The 11655-nt window shown below is 36.9% G+C and overlaps 1 protein-coding gene across 1 annotated transcript; it reads left to right on the forward strand.

Annotated features, from left to right (window-relative positions):
- The first annotated feature begins 3493 nt into the window (after positions 1–3493).
- On the forward strand, positions 3494–11184 carry FGFR1OP2 (FGFR1 oncogene partner 2). Its single transcript, XM_009879684.1, has 5 exons — positions 3494–3628; positions 4764–4881; positions 5800–5942; positions 9716–9829; positions 10590–11184. The coding sequence occupies exons 1-5, from the start codon at positions 3494–3496 to the stop codon at positions 10725–10727; spliced, it is 648 nt and encodes a 215-aa protein (XP_009877986.1). The 3' UTR covers positions 10728–11184.
- The last annotated feature ends 471 nt before the right edge of the window (positions 11185–11655 follow it).

Genomic DNA, 11655 nt, shown 5'->3' on the forward strand with positions numbered 1-11655 from the left:
CGGTTCAGCCTCTCCACCGTAACTGCGGGGAGGAAAAAAGTGAAGCGTTAGGCTATGGGGAAAAGTAGTTTTCAGTAAGGCTAGAAAAGAAGAGACGGAGAACTAGAGGGAGGCAAAAAAATTGTTTATTCTTTGGCGTTGGGTTTGGGTTTTTTTTTAAGGGCAGCCGAATTTGATAATGAAAGCAATTAGTAAATAGCAGGAAGTGACAGGAAATGAATATGTAGTAGCAGTATTGCTATGTTGTTTGAGTTGTTGCTCTTGCTACCTGTTGACCCTGTTGGTAGGATTGCAGGCTAACAAATAGATTTGCAACTGGGCATCTCTTGTAGGGTAGAGTTCAGAAATCATTAGGTTCGGCTACTATAGTCCTTGTGCTTGTAAAAAAAATTAATATACAATAAGAATTGGTTGAATCAAATATATTTGATTAATTGGTTGGGTTCCCACAAGCCCCCCAAATGTCCAGGTTAACCCACAAATTTAAATCTATTTTAGGATAAGACAGAAGTTTTGGTTTTCATAGGCAGCCAGATGAGCAACTACAAAGAATTTTAAATTCCAAGGATTAAGGGCCAATGTCTTGCCCAAAGGAATCCTAGTCAAGATTTGGAGCCACTGTGAGTTACCACGATACAAATAGTAACTCTCCTTTTTGAGGTACAAATTCTTCCTGAAAGCAGGAGATGGCCTCTGGCCCATTGAAGCTGCTGTGGTGACAGGTGGATGTCACAGTGGTATTTGCACGGCTGCTGCGTTCCACACAAGGCGCACACGTGTCTTCCCCAGCTCATTCGCTGTGAAAAACAACGCCGGTGGCTTTGCTACAAACAAGTTTCTTTTTATCTTGTGTGGTTGGGTTGGGTCAAAATGAGAAAGTGCACAGGAGCGTGAATACGTATGGTGTTTAAAATTTATATTGATGCATACAAATTATCAGAGGTGTTAACTGCATTGTAGTCTGAATGCCAAATGTATTCCAAGCTCATGGAGAAGCCTGAGAGGCTTTGTTTATACTGGCTAGAGAATTCCCCAGCCATGAATTGAGTTAAAGACTGCTCTTCAGATTCTTCCTAAATATGGATCTGATTAAATCAATTTCTGTAAGTAACAGTTTAGCCAGCTAGTGTGGAAGCTCAATTTTCATCTGTGATATTTTTGTAGTCCAGTAAGAACACGAGACCAGAATTGGAAGGAGAAATGAGCAGCAAGAAAAGCAGATGTTTAAAAGCAATGCAGTATGATCCCTATCTACATAATATTAAAAAGACCTCAAACTGCTAAAGCAGCATGAATAAACTACCTGTGATAACACACCAGTCTGCTGAAGAACTTGACTTGATACCTCAAACACGTATATACATCATATGGAAGTTAAAATAAAAACTCTCGTTGATAAACAGAAAGGAATTAATGTTACAAACGTGTAAAGGGAACTTGTAGGTGTCAAAATGCTGATGCTTTCGGTAACACATGAATCACAGAAAACGCAGGTTAAAATAGTTGTGCTCTGTGCAAACACAAAGCTCATTTACAGAAGCTCCTTTGTCGGTAAACAAGTTGGAACCTTTCTGTGATGGTAGGGTCCCTGAAAGACCCTTCTACATTAAAAAAGTGAAGTAAATATTACAGGTGCTCCTCAGAGCAGAGGGAGCAGCTAATGAAATTACCAAATTAAAATGCTTTTGAGAGGTTGGACCTTTCAGGATGTTCTGGGTGCACAAGAGCTGTTCAGAGAGAACATTCCAAACTCTGCTGCTGTTTTCCTTAGTTTTCCCCCACCTTAATGCATAAGGGCAAGATACTTCTGCTATGTTTGTAAATCTTTTGAGAGGAATGGTGGAATTGCTGATGTTTGAAATATCCTTACTTCTACTGCTTACCTGGAAAGTGGGAAAACGTCAGTTGGGGAAAACGTGAGGATTTCTTTAAGCTTGGCTTAAAAGATCCTTGGCTATGATTTGTCAGGGTGCCTAAGAAAGTCAGAAAATCAACTTGGAGCAAACTGCTTTCCTGTAGCTCAGAAAAGGCTCACTGACCTTTTATGCTTAATAAACAATCTCTCCTTTAAGCAAATGGCCTGGCTAAGAAATGGATTTAGTCCATTCTTTCAGTTCTTTAGAAAGTTTTCTGAAACAAATATCAAGCCTTATATTAATAAGGCCCATAACTCTGCTCAGCCTCTATAGGTGCTGTCTGACTGCTGAAGAAAAGTTCAAGGAGTTTAAGTAGATTACTTTTTCAGTAGAAGTGTAAGGTTTCTTAAAAGAAAACAGACATAGGCTGAAAATCTTGGTCTTGAAACTTAATCTATCAAGAATGAATATGAAACAAATCAATGTAAAGGACAGTGGTTTTGGAAATGCTAGTATGTACCAGCATTTTGCAAGCTTAGCAATTCTAGCACTAGGTAATTTCTGCTAACAAACTACTGCAATTATAAGGCTGTATTTTAACTATGCAGTCAGTTATTTTTCTTAGCTAAGTTGCTGTCTTTCTCTATCCTGTTCAAAATTTTACAGTTTCATTCCAGGCACTGATGTTTGTGTTCATCTATAGGCATGAAGAAAACACAAGCTTTAGTTTTCTGAATTTTCCCTGAGTAATTTTCTCTACTCTGTCAGTTTGAGCTGATTTAATTCATCAAAATCTTCTAGCCAGCTGTACTGTAGTCATTTGGCATTCTCTTTTGTGCTGGATTTATACTTTTCAAATACCTTGAAGTATATCTGACATTAAAAGATAAGGTAGTATTGAAAAATTAAATAATTAATGTAATACTTCTTTCTCTGCTACTTACAGAATGACATGCACTGCTCAGTTTCCGTATGTTCAATAGTCCTCCCTTTGCACTTAGTATATTGATACTCTCCTCACAACACAAAGTTTACTTTCATTTCCTTGCTCTGATATATGGTCTCAACAGCAATTAAAAAGGAGGAAAAGGAAAGGCAGAGTTCAGGGTATTCTTTATATAAATTTTTCCTACTCCTAAAGGACAACTGTCGTGGTTTGGCCTCAGCCAGCAACAAAAAAACGCCCAGCCGCTCGCACAACTCCCACAGTCGTGGAAAAAGAAATCGTCAGGGCAAAACTCGTGGGTTAAAAGAATGCAATTTAACAGAACAGCAAAAGAAAAAATGAAAACGCGATGCCAGTCCCGCCGCGAAGCGCACCAACCGGACCCGCAGCGCCGGAGCCCACCCCCGATTGGCGACTGCTCTCCTCGCCCCGGCTAGCGCCTCTTATAGCCCGGGCATGGGTCACGTGGGAGGGAATACCTGCCCCCTGCCGGCTCCTGGGGAGATTAACCCCATCCCTGCCGGAACCAGGACAACAACAAAATGTTTTGATGTTTCTGAAGGAAAGGTTGTATTCAGCTGCTTTAGACTTAAAAAAAAAAAATAAAATTATATATGTATCACATAGATAGCTATTCTCTGTATAGCAAAGTGGTGGTGGTGTGAAAATAATACATTTCTAATCTTTAGAAATGAGTTGCACAATTGAAAAAGCCTTAGCAGATGCGAAAGCACTGGTGGAACGGCTAAGGGAACATGACAACGCAGCAGAAGCTCTTATTGAACAGACTACAGCTCTTAACAAGCGGGTTGAAGCAATGAAACAGGTTTGTCTTTCGACTTTGTTTACTCCATTAGAAGAACAACTTGGAAACAGATAATTGAAAGTAATTTTTGTGTGCTACAGTAGAATGCAGAATCAGTATGTTGTTTGGTTAATCCTTTAATGCCATACAAAATATTTTTATTATAGGTGTGACTATGATCTAAAAATAGGTTGTTTGTATATTTAGTTTGATCCTGTGAAGAAGTTTTCTCTGTTACTGTAGCGTAAATATTGAAAACTAGAAATTATTTGAAGAACACTGGTAGAAATGGTGTTGGTACCTTACAAACCATTGTGTGGTGTCTTGTGTTTTGCTCTTCTGTGAAATACTACTTGTTTTATCAATTTCAAGATGCACATTTAATCATATAGAGGCCCTGTCATGCTTGCTTCTGTTCAGAATATCTTTTCACAGTCTCCTTTTGTTTCAAAGAAACCTCTTAAGCTTATTTGTGATCATTTCCATTCTGATGTTAAACTGTCCAAGGCATGTTGTTAGACTGAGCGTGACTTTCAGTAGAGAACTTCTGGAAAAACATAAAGGTATCTACTGACTTCCCATATGGGAGTTCATCCTGTCTTTTAGTAGAACACAGGATGTGTTAATGGGCCTGTAAAATAATAAAACCCTGCATATGCTTCATCCCTTAAAACTAGTCACAAAGAGGCTCAATGACTTCAGATCAAGAGCTTTATATTTATTCATTTGTTTAGAGTCACTCATTCAGGTCCACAGGACTTGTACCCATACAGCTTTGTGGTTTAAGGTATTGGGAAGCCACAGTAACTATCTAGAGGTTAATACCCCATGGTTTTTCTTTACGGTATGTATATCACTTTTAAATTACTTGGTGGTGAATTTGACCGGCATTAATTGAAGGTTAAATCATGCCCACTACACACATCTGAGGTCTGAAACTTGTTTAAAAACAAAGGCAATACTTTAGTGTCTCTAAAGGGCAGTATGTTAGCAATACCTTCAGAAGCGTGTTTGTTTGTATTATATAATTATTTTAAAATGAGCATTATCTTGCTGGTTACAGACTTTGACTGACATTAGAACTGGTCCTTTGAGACTTGCTGAGTAATGCTTCCCTTCAGTTACTCAAATATGTTGTGTTATTTTTAATAACTAGTACCAAGAAGAAATTCAAGAGCTCAATGAAGTAGCAAGACATCGTCCTCGGTCTACGTTAGTAATGGGTATCCAACAAGAAAACAGACAGATTAGGGAATTACAACAGGAGAATAAAGGTAAGACTTGACTGTTCTGTCCTTTTCAAGTTCCAGCCTGCACCACTGGAATCAGTGAAACTTTTTACCATTGATCTATTCTCAAAAAATTATTGTAGAAGAATTATTTTGTTCTAATCTTAATTTGTCAGTTTAACTGAACATAATGTAATCTACTAAAAAGTCCTAATGTCCAGCCACTGGGACTATGATTAACAAAAAAACAGAGTTGTGGAAAATTACTTTTTCAGTCCTTATATAATGTTCAGCACAAGTAAGGAGATAAATAGAACTTAATTTTGCAATATAGGTATCTGTTCGGAAATGTGTTTTCCCACTGCTAAAAAGAACTAATTTAGGAGCAGTCAGAACAAGTTGTAGTTTAAGTGCAGTAGTATAATTCCTTCTGGAATTTGGTACACTAGGAATATACTGTTCCTCCTGGAATACCTTAGGTATTCCAACAGTTATATTCAGCAAAGGAGTCAATTATCTTGATTCATATGAACCTTGTCTTAATGTCAGGAGTTATTCGTCCTTGACTTAGTATATTTTGAACACTAGCATTTTTTAACTCTTATTTTACTTAGCTGCAGATTGAAACAGATCTGTAAACTTCTTTCCAGCTTTTGTACAATGTTCCTTATAGCGGCTAGAGTAAAGCTCTCCTCAGCTACACTTAGGGTGGCTTATATCAGCTAAAGGAATTGAATATGAAGTCATATTAACAAAAGACCATCTGTTTCTGACAGAACAAGAATTTTCCCAGGGCAGTCACCACTGAAGACATTGGCAGAGATCCTATGTAGGTTTTATGGTGCAAGGAGAGGGGACACTCAGTTAAGGGCTTATTTCGGTTTTCTCAAGCTGAAGTACTTTTGCATTTTGTTTCAGTTCTTCTCTGTTAAACTTTAACTGAATTTAAAATTATGTTGGTAGAACTACGCACATCTCTCGAAGAACATCAGTCTGCTTTGGAACTCATAATGAGCAAGTACAGAGAACAGATGTTTAGGTTGCTTATGGCGAGCAAAAAGGATGATCCAAGTATAATAATGAAGTTAAAAGAGCAACATTCCAAGGTAATGACTTTTTTTTTCCCCCTTGTTTTTTTTTAGTTAACGCTTACGTTAGCTTACTAAGCTTCCAGTTCAAAGCTTACTTTGTCTCAATTTTTATATCTTTGTACTAAGCAGTACTAATTTTTATAATCCAGTCCATGAAACACGAACAGGAAACTTGATCAGTCTAGTAAGTCAACCGTACTAGCTTCTAATTTATTTAAGGTCTTATCAGGTAGCATTTCGTTACTGTATCTACCTAATGACTTTTGTTTTGCCTAGGTCTTTAAGGCAACTGCCCTATTATGCTTCCAGATGCCCACAGATCTCAGTAACATTCAAACATTTAGACGGGCTTTGACTTACGCTTGTGACTCCAACAAATAATTAGTGCTTACTGGGGAGAGTAGGAAGAGTAAGCTTTTTAAATTCAACATTAAAATATTTTTTCTCCTAAATACCGCAAATTTAAAAAATATATTTTAAAAGCTTTTTTGAACATTAAATAACTGAGCATACACTCTTCCTCTTTCCTGTGTCAGCCCCTGGTTCTTGTTTCAGTACTGGTCAGGATTGCTAAGTAGAATCCAGGGCAGCCTGAGATGCTTCAGGGGTGGTGAAAGTTGCTAGTATTAGGTGGGCTTCATCTTATGGCTTTTGAAAACAAGAAATGCAAAGTGCTGTCAAGCAACATTTTTGTAAACGATCATGAGTGAGGAATATATGAATATTCAGCAGCTTCATATAAGATTAATATATGTTTTTATAGCATTAATATATAGTTTAGGCTTTTTTAATGTATTTTCAGGAAAATTCATTTTAGGTCACTAAGATCTAAACAGGAACTCTCTAACAAAGTATTGTATTACACTGTAAATGAAACGTAATTATCAGAGAGCACTGTAACTGTGTAGACTAACATTACTTCTGTGTTTCATCATCTTTGACCTCAACAAACTAAGTCTGCAAAGCAGAGTTAGGGTCTGCATACCAGGAAAACAAAGCTTAAGAATTCAGTGGTTTCTTGTCTCCTTACAAAATCACATGTATGTAATTAGTGCCATTGAAATCAATGGAAGTACTTAGATTGATATGAAAGAATTTATTGGATTAGAACTGTATCTTTAACATAAATGCCTAAAAAATTATAGATATATATCCTTTTCAAGAGAAGTTACCTTAGCATATAGTATAACATATCTTACAGCTTCTGGAGAGCGTAAATTTATAACCAAGAGAAGAGGGTAATATTATATCTGTCCTGAAATGGGCTTTGAAATTTTATTTAGGAACACTTCTATGGATTAAAAACTTGAGGTAAAAAAAAAAAACAACACACCAATATTATTTAAACAGGAGATTTAGGCTTTAGCATTTTGGTTAAATCTGATCCCACAAGAATGCCTGATGAAGGGGATTTATCACCCTTATCCTGACACTTAAAATTTCTGGAATTTCCTTGTTTCTTCTTCTGATCAGCCTTCGTATTCAGTAAGATTGAACAATCTTGAAGCAGTCTTTAAATACTTCCCTCCTGTTAACAAAGAAATCCATCATATCTAAGGAATTCATCTTGCTGTTACCGGTAATTGCTGTTCTCTGAAGTGGCAGCTATTAACTTTAGTGCCTGTTTACAAAAGTATTAAAAAAATCATTGATTTCTGCAGCTCAACAAGTACCTCCTTTCAACAGAAAAACAATTTCTTTTAGCAGTGTTGTATCCATGAGAAAACTGTGTGTTGGTAGTAATGACCCTGATCTAAGTGTGCTGTTTGAATTCGCTCAACTGAAACAAGCCCTAAAAACATGTGTTGTTTTTTTTTTTTCTCCCAAGAAAAAATGGCAAATAAAAAGAGGGATACAAAAAGTGTTTGTTGATGTTTGAGGCTGTCTTTCTATTAAGAAACACTTTGATTGCATTGTTTAATGTTACAGCATGTAAGTTTTACACCTCTGCCTTCCAGCCTAGAACCTTGAAATTTTCTGTTAGTATCTGATGTAATGTTAGTGACCTTGGAACAGGCCCTAGGTCGTGTTGATCAAGAGGCCACATAAGCAGGCAAAAGAGGAAGTAGGAAGGACAGCAGTTTATCTAAAAAGCACTAAAAATCCCAGTCCTTCTCAAAGGTACATCCTTGACAACTCATTTTTTTACCACTGATCACAGCTTCCTTTCAAGCTAAATTTAGTTTCTCGTTGAAAAAATGTTTCATGTAATGACCTTCACTGGAAACTGAGAAGAAAAAGAAAGATTCACAGCAAGTTTAGGGGTTTTTTTCCTCTCTTTTTTTTCTCTCCCCTCTACGTGGGCATTTAATGAGTAAACAGCTAAACCATAGCTTTGGCAATTGGAATGGCAGAGAAGAAAAGATGGAAAGGGCCAGTGTTTGTTTTAGTAAAGTATATTTGTTTTGGTCAGGTAAAGTTCATGATTCCAAGTGAGGCTGTTCTTGATGGTACTTAAATAATTTCTGGAAGTTTAAAAGCAAGCTGATCATCTGCTAGATGTATCTATGGTCCTACAGTCAAACTTACATTTTAAAGGTGGAACTTAACTTTAGTGTATACCATTCTTCATTTTACTCCTACTGTTCTGTTCTTCCTGATGATAGTTAGTACCTATTGTGAATTTTGTCCAAAGGAGAGGCTAATGCGATAGTGGAGTTGGAGTAAAAGACAAGTTGAGGAAAAGACAATGAAAAATAAAACCTTTGGGAAATACCATTACAATATTTGGCTTAACTGAACAGCAACGAATGCCAAAGGCATAGGCTCTTTATCTAGATCTGCAGGGGAAAAGAAGTAGTGACCCTTTGAGCAGTTCCGGCTGGTAGGTTGCCCAGTGAGAAAATAAACTGTCACCTGCACCAGCAAGGTCCAGGCAGAGATCACTTCTCTGCAAACAGTGAAGGTTATCTAAAAATCTAGCTTCCTTGCAAAGACCGTTATGCCCATATTTGGTTCCTATCATCTCACTCCTGGCAGGGGAACAGGACAAGAGCAAACCAAAGCACTACTCTTTTTCCTCCTCCTTGAATTTTTCAGCAAGATGTGGTAATTAGTTATTTATAATAGAAAATTACCCTACCAGCATTAATGAACATACACAAAGAGGTCAGTGAGGACAAAAGTTTTTCTTACAATTCAGCAAGGACAAGGGCTTCTGAAGTCCAGACCCACCAGATAAGCAGGAATTGGAAGTGAATTCAAGCATAAATATCTAAAAAAAAAAAAAAGGAAAGGACAGATCTGAGTTTCCTAACATATGACATAGTAAGGATGATCACTTCACCTGGTCTTTTTAAGAGATAAATACCTACCCATGGGCTGGTATTGGCTATACCAGACTTGAGATCAGGTTTCAAACAAATGAAAAAAACATCGCGGACCCTGCTGGTTTTAGGTGAGTTTAGTCTTTCTGCATATTCCAAATGATGTACATCAACTCTTGCAACAGAGCAGGGCCCTGTCAGAAAAAGCACATGGCTAACTTGTAGCCATTTGGAAGATGTAGAAGCTATGGAAGACAGTCATTTAAGCATATTTTTTTTTTTTTAATGTAAAATTCTAATAAAAAGGGTCACTGTGTGGCAAACCAGATTTATTGAAATAAACAGGACCACAGTGGCTACTCATGCTGTAAAGTTAGAGAGCTCATTTGTTTTCACAAATTAAACTCTGTGTTCACATTTTTATTAAGTGGCATAGCAGTTAAAATGCATATAAGTTTTGCTTATTTTTAGTAACACAAAAAATATATTACTAAAGCAGTCATAACTTTATTTTTGTCTTAGGAACTGCAAGTGCATGTGGACCAAATTACAGAAATGGCAGCAGTAATGAGAAAAGCCATTGAAATCGATGAAAAGCATGGCTGTAAAGAGCAGGAACGTATCATTCAGCTTGAGGTAAGTATGAAATCAAAACAGCAATGGCACAAATAGCAAGGGCATAAATGTTACCACAGATATTTCTGTTAAGTTACTGTACCATTCACTCACACTGCTACTTTGTTACACTTTCCTTGAGTGGGCTGTAAGTAGTATTTTCCCCCCTATAGCTTACGCTCAAGTCCTGCATAGGTGATGCTTCATCACCAGAAATAAGTGATTTATATTTATATACCGGCTTAAGCTTCTCTTTAAGTCTGAGTGTAGCAAAGAGCTAGGAAATAATACAAATTCATCATAAGAAGACACTAGGATGTAAATAATAATACCCCCACCTTTGGCTTTTACATTTTTTTTTTAATAATAACAATTTCGTGCTTTTTGGGGAGATTCTCCATTGCTTATTATTGGAAGATCAACACTATTGCTCTTTGATTAAGTGCTAGCAGAGCAGCTCATTATGGGTCAGGTGTGTGGAAAGAACAGGAGTGGTTTTTTTTAAATGCAACACTTGAACTTAATTACCCTTTTCTTACCTGTCTTTGTGTTTTGAGCTTTTTTTTTTTTTTTTTATGTTTAATGCCTTTTCAAAAGAGCAAGAGGGTCATAAACCTCATGATGTTAGTTTTAGAAGATAACATAGCACTACCTGACAGCAAATCAGTATTTTAATCCTTATATGTAGGTTTGGAGTAGAGGGGAGATAATTAATGTAGCTATCTTGACTACTTTCTGGAGTTAAGTTATTAATTATTAAATTTTCTTTCTTTGGTTATAGCAAGAAAACAAAGGCTTGAGAGAAATTCTTCAAATAACTAGAGAATCATTCCTGAACCTCAAGAAAGAAGATGCATCAGAGAGCACGTCTCTGTCAGGATTAGTAACAAGCAGTGATTTGAGCCTGAGGAAAAGCTGAAGACTGTGGAAGTCAACAAGCTTCAGTTGCACACTTTACAAACGGAGTATCAGGGGTCACTTGTCAAGCACTTGTTACTGAATAGGGCACCAGCAAGCTAATGCATCTTTAACTCCAGTTTAGTGGCTTTTATACTGCATAAAAATAAATTGAAATTGGTATTCTACAGAAACCTTAGTGACAGATTAATTGCCATAGATCTAACTTCAGTAGGAGATGGATTAATGCACTTACTGAATTGGGAATTATTTTTATATGAAGTCATTTTACAGATAAAAGACAAGATTTCACATAACTTATATAAGTTATTGCTTATACAAAGCTTCAGTGCACCTATTATATAATAAAGGTAAGATTTAAAGTCTGATCTCTGGGTAAAGAGTAATAACTTAATATGCTTTGTGCATGATCCACATTACGTTTTTTCCTTTTAATAAGTTTTTTAAAAATTCTCATTTTGCAACAAACCCATTTAATGGAAAGGGTACACAGGCAGCATAAAACTTAAGGATTTCTCTTATTTAGCCACAGAGTATCCTGTTCAAATATAAGGCCAATTGTCTAAACATAAGCAATGCTTTTGCAGTTGGTCAATATTTATTATTTTAAATTGAAAAAGATTCTTTAATGTGTATACTTAATCATACATGTGTATACATAATCAAACATGAGAAGAGCTGCTCCCACTGTATTGCTTTCTGGAACACGGCATAGTATCATTCTGCCGTGGCTTTTACTTCCGAGAGAAAAGCAGGCTCAGTTCTCTACAGGTGAGAAGCCACATTAGTCCCATCGATTTCTTCTCTTGGTTGCCTGCCCAGACTTCCTGACTGGGAGATGGCAGTTTGAGAGCACCCAAACAGCAGCAGCAGAAATGTGGTTGGAGGGAGGAGGAAGAAGCTCTATGGCAAAGTTGGCAGCCCGCATG

The sequence above is a fragment of the Charadrius vociferus genome, unplaced genomic scaffold, assembly GCF_000708025.1.
Source record: "Charadrius vociferus isolate BGI_N301 unplaced genomic scaffold, ASM70802v2 scaffold90, whole genome shotgun sequence".
NCBI lineage: Eukaryota > Metazoa > Chordata > Aves > Charadriiformes > Charadriidae > Charadrius > Charadrius vociferus.

Bases quoted from the DNA above. Each gene is read 5' to 3' on its own strand.
- FGFR1OP2 (XM_009879684.1), top strand. From the start codon at position 3,494: ATGAGTTGCACAATTGAAAAAGCCTTAGCAGATGCGAAAGCACTGGTG. The intron at 5,943-9,715 runs GTAATGACTTTT...TTTTTGTCTTAG, and splicing joins TAAAAGAGCAACATTCCAAG to GAACTGCAAGTGCATGTGGA. The intron at 9,830-10,589 runs GTAAGTATGAAA...CTTTGGTTATAG, and splicing joins AACGTATCATTCAGCTTGAG to CAAGAAAACAAAGGCTTGAG.